The 22,369-nt window shown below is 37.1% G+C and overlaps 1 protein-coding gene across 1 annotated transcript; it reads left to right on the plus strand.

Moving 5' to 3' along the window:
- Window positions 1-699: 699 nt before the first annotated feature.
- LOC137030354 (neuropilin and tolloid-like protein 2) lies at window positions 700-19,973 on the plus strand. Its single transcript, XM_067400611.1, has 9 exons — window positions 700-792; window positions 6,946-7,002; window positions 7,472-7,612; window positions 9,076-9,324; window positions 10,864-10,911; window positions 11,226-11,353; window positions 11,998-12,226; window positions 15,877-15,990; window positions 18,110-19,973. Exons 1-9 carry the CDS (start codon window positions 783-785, stop codon window positions 18,811-18,813), a joined length of 1,680 nt encoding a protein of 559 aa, XP_067256712.1. The 5' UTR covers window positions 700-782; the 3' UTR covers window positions 18,814-19,973.
- The last annotated feature ends 2,396 nt before the right edge of the window (window positions 19,974-22,369 follow it).

Here is a 22,369-nt window from a genome sequence, read left to right on the forward strand (position 1 = left end):
AATTCTTTATTACCTTTATGTGTTCGCCTCAAGTTGTTTTTGGTTTGATACATTTCCAGAAGACACTAGCAGATGATTCAGTAGATACTACTCATCGGAAATTAATTAATCACGTCTTGTACCCTGAGGGGAAAACTGCGTCTGTATTCAGACGGCTGGTTCATACGTTCATGGAGGACTGTTTGTGTAATGAGAAGACAATCGTCAAATGATTTAAATAAAGTCGTGACTGAGAGCCGTTGTGTATCTAAACCGTCTCAGTCAAAAAGCAGACTGCATTACAGTAAATTACCCAACTCCTCAATAACGAATAAATCAATACTCTAGGATGTTGCGGTCGTGGCGAATCACGTCACCTTAACTTGACCGCGCTCTCCGCGTCTTAGTCTCACTGCGCATGCGTACATGCTGCTCATTCAAGCGAGCAGCGCCCGAAGCTCAAATGAGCCTCGTTTAGAGCAATCACCTCAGTTCAGCCCGAGACTCTCACAGACCCGCCTCTCTCCCCGGAGTCTCCGCGACGCGAATGGCAGTAACGTTACATTGCATGTGGATTTACAAAGCACATTTCTCAACAGGATTATAAACTCATTTACAACTTGTCAGGCAGACTCGAGGTGCGCGCTCTTCGCAAGGAATACTGTGGTTTCTTTACAGCTTGAGGAATGGGATTAACGAGATCGAAGAAAAGTTGGGATTTGTAGGTCTGGTAAAATGGAGAGATAAAGCTCGCCTACAGAGCTCACGAAGGCGGACGCAGCGGTAATTCACAGCCAGAGGAAATGCACAGAGGTGAGTTTAACGTTTATTTTTTTCCGCGTCTGTCCACACAGCGCGGTTTGATCCTAAACGGCGGTTTCTGCAACAAATGCGGCTCAGCGTTCACAATGTAGAGCCGTGTCTAACAAGTTTTTCAGGGCTAAACATAAATCGCATCGCCACCTACAGGTGTGCTTTTGTTCATTAGCAATATAACGTTAGCGTCTGTCAGAGGAAATCAATTCCCCCTATTCGTTATTGCTTCATATTCATTAAACCATTGGTCATTTGTATGACAGGAAATGTTTTTTGTCATTGTTAGCCATCAAAAATGTAATTTGCACCTTAAAAGCTGTATTGTAACACAACAGAAGTCGAGTTGCATTAGATTTCTGCAGCATCTCTTGCAAGTTCGCCGCGTGAGCGCGTGGCATTTGCAGAAGCGGCGCGAGAGTGCTGAAGTGACAGCTCCCGCGTGCCACAGCTGGAGCACGAGCTGCTGCCCAGCCTTCATGACCCTCGACGAGCCGTGTCTCTGAGCTTTAAGAAAATGCATATTGGGGAAAGTATTGAGATCCATTTTCATTAACTCTCAATTTGCTAATTTGTCAGACCACTGGGGGAAAAAAAATAAAATAAATAAAAATATATAGACACACGGGGTGACGCTTTGTATGGCATCTTCATGTTATACATTACAAATAAATATAAATATTCAAATCACTATCATTATTTTAGCATTATAAATAGTTATACAAGATTTTTTCAGAATGGCAACATATTGTTCACTACTATTATCATTTTTGCAATCACAAGGCAATATGAACACTCATGTCAAATGTGCAAGTCTTCAAAATTTCACCAACTAGCCTGTTATATATGAATATGCAAAATGATGATGGCCAATTTCACACTAACCTAAATTAATTTGCTCTCAACTGCTCTAGAATTGAATTGCAACCAAATAATTGTTGATTCTGCATTGACACTGCATACTGATTTTGCTTCTAGCAAGATGTGTCTGTCAAATAATCCAGCTGTTTATTTTATTTTATTATTTTTTGTTAGGCTTTTATTATTTGAATGTGGCCTTGGAGAAAGTCAAAATTACAAACTTGAGTAATAAAGTCAGTATCTGTTAAGAAATGCACTACTTGGCATAAGTATGAGTAATTAGTTCGAGGCATTTATAGTCCTAAGTGATATGCGGCGGGTAAATCTTGTCACCTGCCTTTAATTAACTGTGGAATAGGCTACAGTAATTAAAATGACATTAATAGCTCACATGCTCAGTGGAAAATAGCTGTATCTGTTTGATTAGTGACAGATTAAAGTTATAATCATCCGAGAATAAAGTTTTTTTCCCTTTGTGGAGAGATCTGTTTTGGTGTTTGTGTAGACACATTGCTCAAATAGGCTATAGGCCTATCATAACATTTTACCACTTCGTCCCGTGGGGCTCATCCCAGATGTGTGTTCATTTGAAACCAGACAGCACACAAGATATTTCATGCAGAAAGTCGGATCCTATCATAGGATTTCTATGTGGACTATTGCCATCCTCATTTTGAGGACAAAACTAGATTTAGTTAAGCTCTAAAACAATGCATTTTCTACATTTGTAAGTCGTGTGCTATTTAAAAATATTCCTTGTTGATCTCATAATATTCATCACATAACATAATCCCAAAAGAGCTCTTAATTTCATTTGTCTGACATCTCTTGATCTCTTCAAGACTTATGAAACATATGGTTCTGCCTTTAGTGTGAGCGGCGTGTTTTATCAGACGGAGACTGTCATGTTTGACTTATCTTCGCCAAAAATGCAATTTAATTTATAGTTAGCAAATGAATCTACGATGATATTGAGTCCTGTAGAAAGTAGTAGGAATTGTCACGGAATTGTCTTTTGGCGCCCCTAGCATAGTTGGCTATATACTGGTTATCATCAAGTTATAAATAATAACAATGTTCCGTCAGATACTGATGAAAAATGCTTGTGCATATTTATTTACAAATATTCATAAATGTATATTTCATCAGTGTTTTCAAACAAGGTTTCCATAACCGTGTAACCTGATATTGCTGAGTTCAAAATGTTCCTGGGTCAACATTCAAATCAACCAATCAGATTTGAGGGACAAGTTTACAGATTATGTCAAGTTTAGGCTTAAAATCATGAATTCATGCTTCTACATCAGTGTTATTCATCTATCATTTCGCTCCGATTTTTGGGATAACTTATGGGTAGCGTTAGGTTTAGGGGTAGGAATACGGTTAAGACTAAATTTTCAGACTAGAATATTTTTCCAGGATCAACAAAATACGTTGACCCAGGAATGCATCTAACTCGGCAATATCAGGATGTGCTTCAGTAACCACAAAAGTAGCCTAGTAAAGTTTTCGTTCATTTTGAAGGCTGCGCCCTCTGGAGGTCGTATTTGTCGTTGAGATGCATTTCAGAAAAGTAACCATTATAAAATGTACTGTTATTCCTCATGAGACGTAAATTACTGTAATTTCTTTCTTACTTTGCAAGAGTGTTATCAAAAATATCGATTTTTCAATACATATCAATGAAATATCTAAAACGGTTCCCATGCTCATTTCCAACAGTATGGATGAACTGATACGGAATACCTGCTGCACTTTCTCGCTCTCTCTTAGCAAGTTGACACACCCGCCTCCTCTCACTCACTCTTCTTATTCGCTCCGTTTGAATAGTATTGGTGTTACGAAGCCCAAATTTCAGCATAATTTTACTAATTTCCCCAAGTTTCGTGGCATCGCCCAGAGCGTGCACACATAAAAGATTCATCACGAGTCGTGAGTATCAAATTGAGTTCTTTTTCATGGATTATTGTGCTTAAACAATCAAATACACATAAATTGATTGTTGTCTTAGCAAGTATTCACTTTAACGCAGTCGGTCTTCAGTGAACGTATCTGTATATTAGGCTACATTCACACTGTCAGTCCAAATCTGAATATTTGTGCATTCAATTGGAATCTGATCTCAAAATTTTGATGCCCACATTGTGTATCGCAACTGTTCAGATCCATTTTGTAAGTCCATGCTGCTCTTTTGTAGGAGGCTGGTATGCACAGCTTTATTCCCACAGTTGTCTCTGCCGGTTTCAAAACATGTCTCTGTGTTATATTGTCATTTTCTGCTCGTCTGGCACTTTGCAACAACACAACCTTGTTTCTGCAGCATGTTTCTTTTAACAACGTCTGATATTTACGTTTTACGTGCCATAAGAAATTCACGTAAACCATGCGAAATGCAGTGAGAGTAGTCAGACTGAAACGTATTTACAGAAATGTGATTCGAATAGGATTTCGAACCACATATGAATGTAGCTTGAAACTGATTTTTTTTAAATCACATTTCATGTGATATTTGGCCATTCACACTTGCTAAATCTGATCGGATTTCAGTCGGATATGTACAAAAACTGGATTTGGACTGACAGTCTGAACTGAACGTAGCCTTAGATCCGTGCACTTGCTCTTAAAGTGACAGCGGTCTAATAAACCTGCTCCTGTCTGTGTCATTAATGTTAATCAAAGAACAAAAGACAAAGACAATCATTTACTGCTCTTGACTGAACATTTGTAGCTTTAGTTGTAAGAATTAATCTGTATTAAATTTGTTTTTGTTTTTTGCAATAAAGACTATCCAGTGTTATTTTACATTTTGTCCCCATGGAATTATAAGGTTCTATCTGACATTTTTATCAAAATTGAGTTATTCACATATTCTTATTCTGTGACAACTTTTTTTTTTTTAAAGTTGTGTACATTTTGGAACTTATTTAGGAAACAAAAAGGTTCTACCTACACTGTCGAATGGAATGCAAAATCTTTGAAGGTTTGAATCTCAAAACTGCTCAGAATGCAGATAGAACCTTGTAATTCCAAGAAGACGATTGTTTACTTTATTCCATTTCTGTAGTATTTTTCCCTGAATACTACTGTTAGACCTAACTGAAAAACTTAAAGCACTGTTTATTCCATTTGTATCTTCATTCTATTGTATTTTTTTTTGCTACTAGCCTACTTGTAATTTATTTTTCTCATTTCATTACTGAATGTTTACTTGTTTTTTATATATATAAATTCAGTTCAAAGTTTGAAATCAAGCTTCCTTGTCCTGTGTGAGCTATTGCAACAAAATTACCCCATTGTAAAAACACAAATACATTGAGTGAGCTAACATTTAAGTGAGATAATTGTAATGGTAATTGATAAATATTTATATGTTATCAAAATCCCAAATAAAGTCTGTTCATCATATAAAGTGATCGTGTCACTTCAGAAGACTTGGATTAAACCACTCAATTCATATGGATTACTGTTACGTGTCATACTTTTTGAAGCATGAAAATATTGATTGACAAGATTTTCAATGGTTAAGCAAAAACATTTGGGATAATATTAAAAATATTTATATGGCTGTATGGCAGGTGTTTCCCAGTGGTATCGAAAATGGTATCGAATATCGATATTTTTCAAGGTATCGTATCAAAGTTAGAAATTCCATTATTGTGCCAACAATGTAATGGTTGCTATGTAATGGTTACTTTTCTGACAATAGACCGTTTCAATTATGTATGCAGTCGACAGAAAAACACTCAGATGTCGTGTGTACCTGGTTACCATAGCAACAAATTCCTGCCTTGTCGGACAGTGCATTGACAGTCATTGCTTTTATTACTTTATTATACATTTACACATCACATATATACCACAGAAAAATTTTTGATTAAAATGTCTTTAGTTGACGATCATCTAACGATGTTGGGGCGCCAAAAGACGATTCTTATCGCACAAGACAAACCTCTCAAACAGACTGCTCCCCTTAAAAATGAATGACAGAAAGTTATGGACCCCTTTCACAGACTTTGATGACATTATTATTAATATTGTACATCTAGCAAAGTTTTTCTCAAAATATATTTTCATTAAAAAAAATTACATTTATAATGCTATACTTGTTATATTACCGTTCAATGACGAAAACTAAAACTAGTTAACACTGTGCTATGGGGGTGTTTCTAATAGATTGCTTTGGAGGTGACTGTAAATTTGACATTTTCCTTATGACTGCCATAATCTCTCTTTATTTATTTGTTTTCTTCTTTTGAAAAGTTGTGGAAATGCTGTAATGGGTTTTTTATAGATATTTGATGTATTCTCCCATTCACAAGTAGAAGTTTACCCAGATATGACAACATTCGCTAATGAGAAATGTGGACCCTGGCTGGAAACGTGAAAAGGGTCCGTTTGATTTAATTTGTACACTGACTGTAAAATGTGTAGCAGGATGAAAGCTGAGGCACGCCGTTCTTGACATAATGCCCTTGTGGCTGTCTTCAGGTTTATCTCATCATACTGAATTAATGGCAAATGAATGCTCTGAAAGTGATGGGTTTCCCTGCATTCTCAATACGAATTCAGTGACTAACAACTATAAGCACATAGTTGTTCATTAATTATCTGCTGTGTAGATAATTAATGCTCACAAAATCCAGAAGGAAATAAATTAATATTGCATCATAATTGAATCAACAATGTGGCTGTGCATGTCACTTAATTAGACATTTTTGAGGCAGGGATTCTTTGACCATCTGGCCTCGTGTCAGAGATAAGTGTCAAGTCCATGATGTGTTATGACATGACAATGATCTTAAACGATTGATCAGTCTGCTAGATTTATTCCTGTCCTGATGTGAGGCTTGGAGAATAATAGAGGAGTTTTGGGTGATCAATGTGCTCCTGTTTTTGTGCCCACGTCGCCCCTGGCCTTTGCCTCCACTGTCCGCACAATGAATCACAGCTGGCTGTGGGCAGTTGTTTTCAGACAGAGAGAGACAAGACTGGATCAGTCAAATAAGATTTATAGATTCTATGCTGTAGTTTTTAAGGTTCTCCTCACCAACATATGATTTGTCTGCATCCGAGTTTACTGGCCCAACAGCAAAGTGCTTCAGGAGTCATATCTGGTATGGTTGTTTTGCAGTACTGATACAGTATTTCCCAGTCTTGTATATGGGTGTCCAGAGTACAGTGTCAGATGAAGGACATAACTGTGATGTCACATGACATTATATGTGATGTCACATGCCTATTTTTGTCTGCTAACATAACATTTGACATGCTCTTGCTCACTCTTGTTTCCAGCTTGGGTTCTCCTCATTGTAATAGAAGAGGGATTTGCCCTGGCGCAGAAAATTAAAGGTATGACTCACACATTATCACCCTCATATCTGAACTGTCAACTGTGACAGTCCTATCGGTACACGTTTGCACAGGGCTTGCAGAGGGTTCCTGTGCAGCTCATTTTGCTGTTAGTTTCTTAGCAGTTTGTGGGTAAACTGGCCAGTAAATGTAGCATGTTTAAACTCATTAAAAATGCAAAACAAATGCTTCCTTTCATCAGACTAGTGATAAATATTTGTTTTTGTCAAAATCTTTCTTTGGGAGCTTAAAATTAATATGGAAGAATTCCATATTAATTCCATATTCCATATTAGTCAAATCAGTATCCGACTGTATGGTCAATGACCATTCAAGCAAATGTTGATGACAGTGAACTGTTAACATCCTGACTCAGTCTCTTCACACTGCTTCAGTAATTGCTAATCTTAGCTGTATTTTAGTTCCTGTTTCCTGTATCCCCTCCCCTTTAATTGATCCTTTCTCACAGAGACGCAGAATGCAGGTGAATCTCTGTCAAACGCTGAGCAGTGCGGCCAGTGGACCCGGAATATCAATGGAGGGCTGTTTACATCTCCAAACTATCCTAACTCCTATCCACCCAACAAGGAGTGTGTGTACATCCTAGAAGGTAACCTCCCTAAAAGAAAGTTTTTCCAGCTATTCTTCAGCTGTTAGATGTCAAGCTGACAGGAACTGTTAATGAGAGCGTGATTGATGTCTCCCTCAAGTTAACAATGTTTACTAATGTGGGAGTGTTATATTTTGCCTCTAGGAACTTCTCTTCTCTTTATTATTATGGTATATCCACCACTAATTATATTCTCTTAACAACATATCTGCTAGTGCATCTCAGCGTGAGTAACACAATTTTGTACTGGCGTAACAGTATTTCCAGCAGTACAAGAGCGCCCCCTGTGTATATATTCAAAAACTTTCTGACAGCATGTATAAGTCTTTTGAAGAAAAAAAAACTATTTTAAATGAGATCTCATTGTGAGATCAGTGTAAATTTATTTATTGCATTGTTTTTTTGTTTTTGTAGAATAAATAAATATAGCTACTATTGGCTGAACTTTCAACACGTTTGACCTATGCAGCTTGCTTCCACTTCAGACCAACAAATAAGAAAAATGAGCTAGAGTATGAACATTTTAAGAAACACTTGAATTTGATGTAGAAAAAATGTACATGGTTTAGTCAGAGCTTAGTTAAGCTTCCACATTACCCAATGGCCCACATTATCTTAATTCACCCTAGTAACTTATTTAACTGAATGGATAGTAATAATCCTATGCATATTTATATGCCTTTATATGCAGAACAGAAAGGAGCTTTCTTTTTTTTCCTTGATAAATGACTGTAGATTCTGCAGAGTCTGTAGTTTTAATGCAAGCTGCTGCAAATACAGCTGAACAAACCTAAATCAGCAGTGACATTGGTTATTTGTTTCAGAGACTGATATGATTATGGTTGTTGTGCCTCAAGCAGGTGACCTAAATTCAAATTGAGTTAGCAGATAGTGGTTGTTTCATTGTACTACATGTTTGTGCATTTATTGTACAACACATTAGAGATTACTATGGACATTTCTGTATTCATCTTAATAAATCAAAATTAATTCAAATGAAATGTGCATTGCAATATAATGGTCTATCAAGTGCTTTCGACAGGGTTATGAAAGAGAGTTTATCTTCATTTGTAGTAGACTGTCTGTTCACAATGTGGGCACTGGATATAATGTGGATGTGACATCTGTGTTGTTCATTTTGATAAATATTCCCTGTGTGTGTGTGTGTGTGTGTGTGTGTGTGTGTGTGTGTGTGTGTGTGTGTGTGTGTGTGTGTGTGTGTGTGTGTGTGTGTGTGTGTGTGTGTGTGTGTGTGTGTGTGTGTGTGTGTGTGTGTGTGTGTGTGTCTCAGAGGCTGTGCTTGACTGGCGGATTATTATAATTATATAATGTAGTAATATTGTGTTTCCAATTGTCGGGAATAAAAAAATAGGTTCCCCAGCACAGCTTACAGTGACACATACTCAACAGTTATAAATTAATTATAATGTTTGCTCTTTCATTCTCGATTCTCTCTCCTGCAGCTCTCCCTCGGCAGAGAATTCAGTTGGCCTTTGACAAAACGTACTATATCGAGCCTTCCTTCGAGTGCCGCTTCGACCACATTGAGATAAGGGATGGTCCCTTCGGTTTCTCCCCTCTTATTGATCGCTTCTGTGGGCCAAAGAGTCCCGGTGTGGTCACCTCCACGGGCCGCTTCATGTGGATAAAATTCACCAGTGACGAGGAGCTTGAAGGCTTAGGCTTCCGTGTCAAATACACTTTTATAGCAGGTAACCCTGACATTCGCCGTGATTTTGCCAAGTAAGACTTGGATCAAGCATCGTTTTATTGATCCTGGAACAACATCCCATATAGTCCTAACCCTATCTCTACCCCTAAACCTAACCATATCTGTAACATATACCTTAAATCAGAGGGAAATGATAGGTGAATAAGAATGGTGTAGAAGCCCCTAAGACTTGTTGTAAGCATAGTTCACATTAACTGTAAACTTATCCCTCAAATCTGATTGGTTGATTGGCATGTTGTTCCAGGATCAACAAGGATGTTGATCCAGGGACATGTTCTACTTGGTGAAATCACATTCACCAACCCGGACAGTGAAAGCAAGAAGTGTTCTATATTTGAGCTTGATTCATAAATGCATTCTGAATTTAAATAGACAGCCTTTATGTTCTGGACCTTGTAAAGTGTCCTTGCTTGTCACTTCTTAGGCCTGTTTCACACTGCAGCATTGTTTATTTGTCTGTCGGACTTGATGTATGTTCTAAACGCGGTGATAAACACACAAACACGACTTTGTATTCAGTAAATGCTGCACTTTGTGATTTAGAATCCATTCCATGCAGATGAATTACCTTCAGAAATAAATGTGATCATCCTCCTCATGTAAATTAGATTTCACAACAATCAAGCTTGTAATAATTTTCAGTGGCCAACTTCTGATAACTATTTTTTTATTATTATTTATAGCCACTATTATACACAGTAAAATGTGGAAACCTGCAATTGTTGCTATAAGGATCTCTTTCTACCTGATCTAATCCTTAAAATTTCTGTTGTTGGTGTAATCTAATGTTTAGGTTGATTTATTGATTTTCTTTTTTTTTTTCTTGAATAAAATCTATTAATTTAGAGATTATATTACATGAAGTACATATTTTAGGTTAATATGTTTTCAGTGCAGGAAATATTAATGCAAGCTTGCTGTCATTATGCTGTCCTTATACTTGAATACAAATACTTCAGTAACAATAAGGTCTCATTTGTTAACATTAGTTAATGTATTAACTAACATGAACTAACAATGAACATACTTTTGTTAAAGTATTTGTTAATCTTTGTTAATGTCAGTTAATAAAAATACTGTCGTTCATTGTTTGTTCGTGTTTGTTCACAGTGCATTAACTAATGTTAACAAATGCAACTTTTGATTTTAGTAATGTATTAGTAAATGTTGAAATTAGCATTAACTAAGATTAATAAATGGTTTTGTAAGTATTGTTAACTAATGTCAACTAAAGAAACCTTATTGTAAAGTGAAACCAATACTTCTACTTGATTCAATGGATTTTTAGGCATTAAAATTCTGGGCAAGATCCAGATGCAGTAGCTTTAAAAGTTTCAGATGTTCTGTGTGTTTAAGGTCAAATAAGACAAACACTAAATTCCGCCTATTAGATCAAATGGCAGATCTTTGCACCGCAGCACCCTCGGCTCTCTTAAACAGGATTTTATTGCACGTTTGTAGCATGGGATTTTACAGTGTGTGCTATCTGGGTAATGCGATATCTGTCTTATCATTTCAGACCCAGATTTTCATTTGCACGTCGGTGGATTGCTAAATCCAATTCCAGGTAAGCCCCTCAATATTTTCACCCCCCACTTCAATTCCATCTGAAGTGCTTTCTATTCTCTGCGGCAGACTGCAGGCTATCTGCTACTGACATCCTCCACTCCTCCGTCTCTCTCTGTTGGTCTTATGCTGCCTATCTCATGTCTCTTGTCAGACTTTCCATTTCTGTATTCTTCAAAAACCCTCTATTTGCCTCCAATTTGTAGTCAATGCTTCCTCTTGCTTTCTTTTTGCTAGTACCACTTTAGTTTTTTCTTTTTTCCTAATTTCTCTCTCCACTGTATTTTCTTGCTTCCAAACCTCTTCTTCCGGCAGATTGCCAGTTTGAGATCAGTGGTTCAGATGGAGTCATCCGCTCCAGTCAGGTGGAAGAAGAGGATAAAATCAAAAATGGAGATGCGTTAGACTGCATCTGGACCATCCGTGCCCTTCCTCAGTCCAAGGTGACCTCCTTTACTTGCACAGTTCATCAAATCAGATGACCCTGCTCTTCTGCCAGGGGCAGATATATGAGCACCTAAAACCTGACAAGAGGCAGGAGGCCATCAGGCCCCCCGACCCTTTTTCTGCTGAGAAAACTTTTCAAGGAGAGCTCAAATTAGCAATGCAGTAACAGCAAGTATTAGGCCAATGATGCAGAAATGGCGGTTGAGCCGAATCAGCAAGTACTAGCAATAAGACTGAGGGAGGAAAACTGCATTAAGATGGCTCAGGGATTACACGCTTACCTGCACTAAGCAGACCGGAACACTTAGCAGGCTAAAAAAAATATCCCTGAAGAACTTGGCAGAAGAGTGAATGATTACAAAGCATAAAGATAAGTCATTAGAGTTGTGAGGAGCATCTTTTTTTTTGACAATATTTTATGCCTGTGTCTTTAAGAAAACATAGCCAGGAGCTTTTTTTGTTATTCTTGGTAATCAGTCCCCATAGATCAGTTCACTCTGTCTCAGACTAAAATGCAGCAATATTTTCCATTCTGCTCGAAATTCCGTTTTTGCAAATTGCTGTATTCTTTCTTGTCCTGTTCGAGTCAGCATTTTGCATAATCTAGCTGATGCATTTAAAGGTTGCTTCCTCCCTGCAGATATACCTTCGCTTCCTCGAGTACCAGATGGAGCACTCAAATGAGTGCAAGAAGAACTTTGTGGCCGTGTATGATGGCAGCAGCGCCATTGAGAACCTGAAAGCAAAGTTCTGCAGCACGGTGGCCAATGACGTGATGCTGGATACTGGCGTGGGTGTCGTGCGCATGTGGGCCGATGAGAGCAGCAGACTCAGCCGTTTCCGCATGCTCTTCACCTCATTTGTGGATCGTGAGTATAGACGTTCTTAATGTTAAATTACAGCAGGATGGACGTATAATACAAATCATAGTGAACACTATTAGTGGCCACTTGTACCACTGAATTGAGAAGCAGCATTCATATTTCAAGGCTAAATCAGTGGCTTTCATGGTGCTAGAAAGTTAGTGTGGATGAATGTGACCTTTGGATAAGTCTGTGCCACGTCAGCTAGCAAAAAAAAAAAAAGGAAAAGAAAAAGAAAAGGAGGTAAAGCCAGCAGGCTGGGTAGAAACATCATTTATATTTCATTTTGTAATGTGCTTTAGGCAGAGTCTGCCTTTCCAGGATTGCAAGTCTTCTGCTAACCGCAGTATGAAAACAGCACGAAAACAAAGAGAGCAGGACAGTTCCCCAGATTATAATGTGCCAAAATTCATTAGGATTTACATGCCATTAACATAAAAACTTAATATGCTGCTGTACATCTCAATTTAACTGTTACACACGCTGCAATGAAATATTGTTAACCGTCAACACTCATAGTCTTCAAAGTCTATATCCAGGGACATTCTACCTTTTAATCCAATATAAATGTATCATGCAGAAATGGAAATAAGCTCTTTTGAAGCATGTAAGTTTATCACAAATGTTGCTTGAAATGTCAGAATAAAGATGTTGAATAATAGACTGAAATACGCTGTGATCCATGGGAACTGACTCTAACCTGTTTTGTCATTTAAAAATTGTCCATTTAAAAGTGTGAAGTTAATTAAAGTAATCTCTGTAGAAAGCGGTAATATCAAAAAGCCAATTACTCAGCCAACCTTTGCATAGGAAATCAAATAACAGGGCTATAGTGTTGCACATTTCTCATGCTAATGGGTCAGTCATGATGGAAAATTGGAAGTTATCTGCTGCTGCTGCTGCTGCTGCTGAAAAGAAAGAAAACACTAAATGAAGCTTTACTTCATGAATTAGATTTTGGGTATGGACAAAATATCACATTTTTCCCTCTTTGCTTTTCAGGACAGTGGCTGTTTAAAGGTTGAATGCTAAAACGGAAAATTACCATGGAGCAAACAGATATTTTTGCTCTAGTCTGTAATACTTTAATAAATGCCAGAATAATCAGAGGAATTAATTGTAGCATTCAATGTCAACTCCATATGAATATTAATCTTGCTCACTGTGCAAAAGCAGTTGCAGTGGCAAATGCAAATGATTTTCATCACAGTGTTTGTACTGTTGAAAGCCTTGTGGCGCTGTGAATAGATTGACACGGCCAAGTTGTGTTTGGATTAGTTGGTTCATTTAATGCCTTCACTACTATCTTGGCAATCAGCAACACTTTCACTTTCTTTTCCACTGCTTTTCAAAATATATTTGCCCTTTTACCATCAGAATACATACTAATTCAAGTTTGGGAGCCAGGTCAGGTGCCACAAATACACTGCCAGGCCAAAAAAGAAAAAGAAAAAGTCGATTTAAATAGGCAAAAACTTAAGACTCTATGATTGGGTCATAATTGTTGGTGGTTATTATTTTTCTAGCATGTTATGTTTGGCAACAGTTCTTCTAAACCTAATTGATGGAGTGTGTAACTTTTCATTTCTTAAAGGATTAGTCCACTTTTAAATAAACTTTTCCTGATAATTTACTCACCCAAAATGTCATCTAAGATGTCCATGTCTTTCTATCTTCAGTCAAAAAGAAATTAAAGTTTTTGATGAAAACATTAAATTTTTTTCCATATAGTAGACTTCAATGGGCACCAAACAGTTGAAGGTCAAAATTAGTTTCATTGCAGCTTCAAATTGTTCTACACGATACCAGATGAGAAATCAGGGTCTTATCTAGTGAAACCATTGCTCATTTTCTGAAAAAAATTGAAAATTATATTAGTTTTAACCATAAATGTTCATCTTGAACTAGCTCTCTTCTTCTTCTCTATTAGAATTCCGGCAGTGTAGACACTGCTAAGAGTATCACTGCCCTCCACAGGTCACAGTTTGAACTAATTGTTGTATTCTAGCATATTGCATATAAAAATTAGTTCAAAACTTTGACCTGCGGAGGGCAGTAATACACTTAGCAGTGTCTACACTGCTGGAATTCAAATGGAGAAGAAGAACCGAGCTAGTTCAAGATGAAAATTATATACGTTTTAACCATAAATTATTTTCAGAAAATGAGCGATGGTTTCACTAGATAAGACCCTTATTTCTCATCTGGGATCGTGTAGAACAATTTAAAGCTGCAATGAAACTAATTTTGACCTTCAACTGTTTGGTGCCCATTGAAGTCCACTATAAGGAGAATAATCCTGGAATGTTTTCATCAAAAACTTTAATTTCTTTTCGACTGCAGAAAGAAAGACATGGACATCTTGGATGACATGGGGGTGAGTAAATTATCAGGAAAAGTTTATTTAAAAGTGGACTAATCCTTTAAACAACCATGTAGGAAGACACATCATGGCCATATTCCAGGAGGACAAAATTCATCAGGCTCCAACTGTGAAAGAATGGTTGGGAGGGAACATGAAGAATCATTTTCACACATGAATTTGCACCTCTGAGTCCAGACCTTAATTTCATTGAATTAGGATGTGCTGGATGAGGCTTTACAGAGTGCTCACCTCTTGCATTGTCAGTACAAGTTCTTGAACAAAAAATGGTGCACCTCTTGATGGAAATAAATGTTGTGATGTTATTTCCATCAAGAGGTGCATGTTATTTTTCTTTTTTTATTTGCCTTTTTATTGTTCCAGACAACAACTTTTTTTTGGCCGGGCAGTGTACATTATCAGTTCAAAAGTTTTGGGTCAGTAAGATTTATTAATGTTTTTGAAAGAAGTCTCTTATGCTCACCAAGGCTGCTTTTATGTGATCAAAACAAATACACAGTAAAAATAGTAATATTGTGAAATATTATTACAATTTAAAATAACTGTTTCCTATTGTAATATATTTTTAAATGTAATTTTATTCCTGTGAAGCTGAATTTTCAGCATCGTTACTCCAGTCTTCAGTGAAATCATTCTAATATGCTGATTTGCTGCTCAAGAAACATTCTTCTTAATATTATCAATGTTGAAAACAGTTGTGCTGCTTAATATTTTTGTGGAAACCATGAAACATTTTGGTACTGATTTTAGTAGTCATCAGTCACTTAATCACATAAACTGGACAAGATTTTTCCCTCCCCTCTCAGGCTCTAGCATTGCATTTGCAAGGAGGACACTAAAGTAGTGGTTTGGTTTTGGCGTAAAATGGAGGCCGAGGGATGATGCTGTGCAGCTAGAAGTGGGAGACACAATGAGGAGATGAGTGTCAGGGTTTGCAGACACAGCCTGAAGGATTCATCCCCAGCGATCAGCACTCACCTTCAATTACAAGCTTATCTCCCCCTCCTTCTCTTTCCATTATTCGTTACCCTCCGCTCTGACTAGTATGCTAAGCGTTCATTCAGAAAAGAGTTTCATGGCAACTTGGCCAGATGGGCGATGGCTGTTATATTTGATTTATAGTGTTGTGTTGAACACCCGCTACACAGCCTGTGGCACAGGCATGAGGCGCACATTTCTTCAAACGGCCGCTGACGCCCTGCTATGAGGATAAAGAGCTGCTGTTGCCTTGTTTTCAAGAGATTTAATCTTCTTTATCTGTTCTGTTTTTCAGCTCCCTGCTCTAGCAGCACCTTTTTCTGTCACAGCAACATGTGCATCAACAACTCACTAGTGTGCAATGGTGTTCAGAACTGCGTCTACCCCTGGGATGAGAACCACTGCAAGGGTGAGTTACTGCATAAACACCAGCTTCTGTTTCCTCAGTCACCTACGGCCTGGAACGGGACTAATCTACTTTTGTGGTTAAAGTGCTAATCTTCTATAAAATTAACCATTGTATTTTTGTAACAATATTTAATGTTGTTTTTATTATTCAAATAGCATATGTTGCAACTTTATTATTATTAAAAATATATTTTGATATATATATAATATATATTACGGTTCAAAAGTTTGGGATCAGTAAGATTTTTAATATTTTTGAAAAAAAAGTTTCTCATGCTCACCAAGGCTGCATTTATTTGACCAAAAATACAGTAAAACAGAAATATTGTGAAATGTTATTATAGTCAAAAAGAACCATTTTCTTTTTGAATATATTTTTAAAATGTCATTTATTCTCATGTTGGCAAAGCTGTATTTTCAGCATCATTACTCCAGTCTTCAGTGTCACATGATCCTTCAGCAATTATTCTAATATGCTGATTTGCTGCTCAAGAAACATTTCTTATTATTATCAGTGTTGAAAAAAGTTGCTGCTTAATATTTTTGTGGAAACTGTCATACATTTTTTTAGGATTCTTTGATTAATAGAAAAGTCAAAAGAAGAGCATTTATTTAAAATAATCTTTTACCATCTTAAATATCTCTTTTGATTTTGTTAATGTTTGAATTTGGTCTTGGCGGAATAGATCTGCTATATTCTGTTGTAGATTATTGCTGTTGTTGTAGATTATTGCTTCTGCTGCAGAGCAAGTACAGGAACTTTCTACTGCCAATACATAAGCCGATACACTGCTGCGAGCACAAATATAGCATATATCAATAACCCATAGCAGATCAATACAGGTGGAGCTGGGGAAGGTGGAGGGTTTTAGAAGAATTCTGAAGCATGCTGCAAACTGCTACATGTATAGTGAATGTAACCAGCCATTTAAATGTGTGAGCAACCAACCAGCTTGTGCCAAGTAGTTAAAGGATTTGTTCACTTTCAAAAAAAAAATTCCTGATAATTTACTCACCCCCATGTCATCAAGACAAGATGTTCATGTCTTTCTTTCTTCAGTCAAAAAGAAATGAAGGTTTTTGATGAAACATTCCAGGATTATTCTCCTTATAGTGGACTTCAATGGCCTCCAGACGGTTGAAGGTCAAAATTACAGTTTCAATGCAGCTTCAAAGGGCTTTAAACGATACCAGACGAGAAATAAGGGTCTTATCTAGTGAAACGATCGGTCATTTTCGAAAAATATAAGCATATTCTTATATGCTGATTTGCTGCTCAAGAAACATTTCTTATTATTATCAATGTTGAAAACAGTTGTGTACTTTTTTCAGGATTCTTTGATGAATAGAAAGTTCAAAAGAACAGCATTTATCTGAAATACAAAGCTTCTGCAGCATTATACACTACCTTTGCAAAGTTTGGGGTCAGTAAGAATTTTTATTTTTATTTTTTTGAATAGAAATTAAAGAAATTAATACTTTTTTTCAGCAAGGATGCATTAAATCGATCAAAAATGACAGTAAAGACATTTATAATGTTACAAAAGATTAGATTTCATAAGATATATATTTCATAAATTGATATTCATCAAAGATTCCTGAAAAAAAATATTGTACACAATAAATGTTTGAGCAGCAGATCAGCATATTAGAATGATTTCTGAAGGATCATGTGACACTAAAGACTGGAGTAATGATGCTGAAAATTTAGCTTTGTAATCACAGGAATAAATTACATTTTAAAATATTTTCAAATAGAAAACCGTTATTTTAAATTGTAAAATTATTTCACAATATTACTGTTTTTACTGTATTTTTAATTCAATAAATGAAGCCTTGGTGAGCAGACGAAACTTCTTTTAAAAACATTAAAAATCTTACCGATCCCAAACTTTTGAATGCTAGTGTATATTATTTAGTGGCATTTTCTCTGTCCACACATTTTGGGCAGCAAATTAAGGTGAAATGTATTCCGAATGAATGAGTCAACTTCTGCTGCTTGTAAACTGCAGGTCTTGCTCATCAAATGTGCTATATAAATAGATTTTGTCTTGACTCTTTTATGTTTCTTTATGGTTTAAAGTTTGTTTGACTAAAAACTCTTTGTATCTCCACTTCAGAAAGGAAGTCCACAGGACTCTTTCACCAAATCACAAAGACACACGGCACGGTAATTGGCATCTCCGCTGGTGTGGTTCTGGTCTTGCTCATCATCTCCATCCTGGTGCAAATGAAGCAACCCCGTAAGAAGGTAGTGGCCCGTCGGCCGCCGGTCTTCAACAAAGGCGGCTTCCAAGAAGTCTTCGATCCGCCCAACTACGAGCTGTTTTCCCTCCGCGACAAGGAGCTGTCGTCAGACCTGGCTGAGCTGTCGGATGAGCTGGACGGCTACCATAAGCTGCGGCGCTCCTCCACCATGTCTCGATGCATCCACGAGCACCACTGTGGTGCCCAGCCCTCCTCGGGCGGCAGCATGAAGCAGAGCCGCACCACGCTCAGCTCAATGGAGCTCTCTTACCACAACGATTTCTCCAAGCCACCTCCCATGAAGACCTTCAACAGCAGCAACACCGGCACCTACAAGAAGAGCTGCTACGGATACAAACAGACTCACGACTGCGCCGAGCAGGTGATCGAGGACCGCGTGATGGAGGAGATCCCCTGTGAAATCTACGTGAGGGGTGGGAGCGTAGGAGGGGCTGCTGGCAGCATCGGAAGCGGCTGCGGGAGCATTACCATCCGTAACCATGGCAATGCTCGTAGTAGCAGCAACACCACCACCGTGGTGGACCCGGGACAGCGTTCCATATCTATGGACTTCTGAGACGGCGAGGGAGAACAAGAGCCCTGACTGCCACCGACTTTGTCCTGCATTGCTGAGCACTGAGCGAACGGACTGTACACGGACAGACAGACGAGAAGACATGGCTGGCTATTTTAATCTATGTAAATCTAAAATGAAAGATAAACATTATGTAGGTTTTGTGTTGTTGCTCAGCATTAACTCACATTTGGCATCATTTGATTCTGTGGATAACTCAAATTATGAACTCAAATGAAGATGACTGTCATTATTATGAACTGAAGTCATCTAGTGGTCAAAACCCTCCCCTGCTGTATCCTTAAGAGCCGTTCACGCCAAGGAACGATATCGATAACTTATAACGATAAAGTTTTAATAAGCATCCTATTTCTATGAGAATAGTAAAGTCTTTAATGATAACGACACAGAGGAATAATATTGTTTTTTTGCTGATGAAAAATAAAAAGACTGCCAATCAGAATCCACTCAACTCAAGCAGCACATGACATAACAGTAACTGCAGCATGTGCTTACAATAAACAGAATGTTATCATCCGTTGGTGTGGATGCTAATATTGTTATTGTTATAGGTATTATTCACACCGTGCCTAAACCAGACAGGATAAGACAGGTTTTCTTCCACTGAAAACAAAAATGGCATGCGACACGGTAATCACAGCTAATCAGAACCATGGCCAGGGCTACGCAAACCAAGAGACAAAATGTCTTGTCCAGGGGCATAGTTTGTGTCAGGCTGTTAATTATATATATACCGAACGTTCTGGGCTTTTATAAGCACTAAGTTGAGCGGACCAATTATCAGTGCAATATGACTGAAGCACAGTTTATTGAATTGTGCATGAGTGGCCCGTGACTCACCATATACTCTGCGTGTTCACCAGCTCGCTCCAAAAGTATTATACTATAGTGAAGCTGATGATAAAATGTGCGACCCATTTGAATTCTATCGACAAATTACCAGTTTAAAACACTATGGAGAAAGTCAAACATGATCTAAAACAGCCACATAAACTAAAAAGACTAAAAAAAACATAATCTTGCACCAACTTATATGAGAAAGCTTTTTAAGCTACTCATGACCACATTTACTAGAATTTATCACTTTTTATTGTAGGCATATTTATTGTGTTACATTTTGACTAACTTGTAGAATTTATAATAAAAAGGGAATGGTTAAGGAAATAGATTTTTCACTAGAGATTTATATTACAACTGTGCCATGTTGTAGCCATAGTTTCTAAATGTGTAGGCTGCTGTTTTTCATAACAAATTCTATAGATTAATAAAAAAGAAAAAAAGTCAACATTGGCCTAATCTGTAATTATAGCCTTATTATAGCAAATGCTACAGTTAAACAATTACAAGAACTATGGTACATTTCATAAGGGCAAGTACAAGTTATGTGTAAAATGTGTTCTAATGATGACTGATAGGAGGAAAAACCTGCTCTTTAAATGTTCCAAGAGATGACAGAGACAAAATCATTAAGAGCTGAGTGAACTGTTAAGGAGCAGAAAATAATTTCAATATAAGAAAATGGGTAACACTTTACAATAAGGTTCATTATTTAACATGAACTAATAATGAACTGCACTTCTACAGCATTTATTAATCTTTGTTAATGTTAATGTCAACATTTACTAATACATTATTAAAATCAAGAGTTGTATTTGTTAATATTATTGCACTGTGACCTAACATGAACAAACTTTGTGAATGAATTTTTATTAACTAATGTTAACAAAGATTAACACATACCGTAACAAATGTATTGCTCATGGATGGTTCATGTTAGTGAATATATTAACTAATGTTAACAAATGAACCTTTTTGTAAAGTGTTAGCAGAAATTGTTACGTAAAGTTAATCATGGCATTTTGAAGTAGAACAATGTGTCAAATTGCTAAGGTTCCAGGTGCTTAAATTATATAAAATACATCATATAGCATATCTTATGTAAACAAGCAATGGTTACCTAGGCTATTATTTTATTTCAGTCCTGTATCAACCAACTTTGCATGTGTGGATAATACCACAAAAGACCATTTTGCAAAAATAAATAAATAAGCAAAACGGTTCATACTTCAACCCCCCGATGTTTAAACCAAAACTACGCCCTTGGTCTAGTCTCTAGTTGGTTTGAATGGTCATAGCTGCTTAGCACAACAACCAAAGTTTACATGGAAGACAAAGGATTCGGTGTTTGCATTAGGCACGGTGTTCAGAGGAACATGCTTTAAACAAGAACGGCTACTATTACCACAGCATACACAAACACTGACCTGATTTATACATTTTGCCTTTGGTTTTTAAGAGTTGCTTTTTAGCTTTTCCCTGTGTGCACTTATCATTGTGTCTCAGTGGCCGTTAAACACCACAGCACATGCGTTATATGTTCTTTAACCTATAAACATACCATTTTTGGAGGTTCAAGCAATCCATTACAAGCTTCAGATAAAGTGTGGAAATTGTAAATGATGCTTACACCTTTTGTATAGAAAATGATTCTTTTTGTTGTTAAATAAGTAAAATTGAGCAGGAATATATTTTCTAACCAATATATGTTGTATATCAAATTATACTGCGCTTCCATTTTAGTCATAACATGAATAATTGTAAAGATGTTGATGTGAGAGATGTGCAATTACATTTTAATAAAATTACACCACCTAACGCACCTTTGATTGATGTATGACCTGCAACAATAACTTTGCATCTTGTGAACCACAAAAAACATGCAGCATGCATATTTCATCTTATTTCCATTAGAGTCTACATTACTTTCCTTCTGTCTGTCCAGGATCAACAGTAATGATATTTTATTATTGCCATTACTGGACGAGTCTACACACTAAGAACATGTCTTTCATCTTCACTGTCATTTTGTTTTCTGTTCACTTATTTTCCTCTAGTCCTCTCTCAGTGTCCATCTCCCTGATCTGTCATGTTGAATTAGACTGCAGGAGCACTCAAGGCCTCGTACGTCTTGAAAAAGACAGACGCAGTGCAGGTCACAGCCTCCGTGAGACCCAGAGGCTTCGGCCAAACAAGGTGATTGTCACTGAGGTTGAAGTCGGTATGAATTTTGAAAATGAAAAAAGAGTCCCCATTTGTTTTCAACTTCCTGGTTTAATTTTATTCATAGTATCATGAATTGGTCTTGACACTTTATTCCAAAGGGAAAATGTGTTTGTGTTTATCAGTTCACGGTGGTCAACACCCTTCTGGACTGAACTTCTGCACACAAAACATGGCTTGGAATATAGTGAAATATAGAACATAATTTGGCTAGGAATACACAATTTTATGATACTTTATGGTGCTTGGTTTGGAACAACATGAAAGTGAGTGAGTAAAAGTTTGGGTGAACTATTCCTTCAATCACTGATACTCATAATCCTGAAGACTGATCCACCAATCAGAGGCGTTTCTTTTACCATGGAAAGACGAGTCATGGCAGAAGCTTCATAGTGACTGCACACTGCCATTAATGACAAAATCAAGTCAGTCTCACTATACGCTTTCAAACAGCTCACATTTGCACATTTGGTCATGT

Source organism: Chanodichthys erythropterus, chromosome 11 (assembly GCF_024489055.1).
Source record: "Chanodichthys erythropterus isolate Z2021 chromosome 11, ASM2448905v1, whole genome shotgun sequence".
NCBI classification, from domain to species: domain Eukaryota; kingdom Metazoa; phylum Chordata; class Actinopteri; order Cypriniformes; family Xenocyprididae; genus Chanodichthys; species Chanodichthys erythropterus.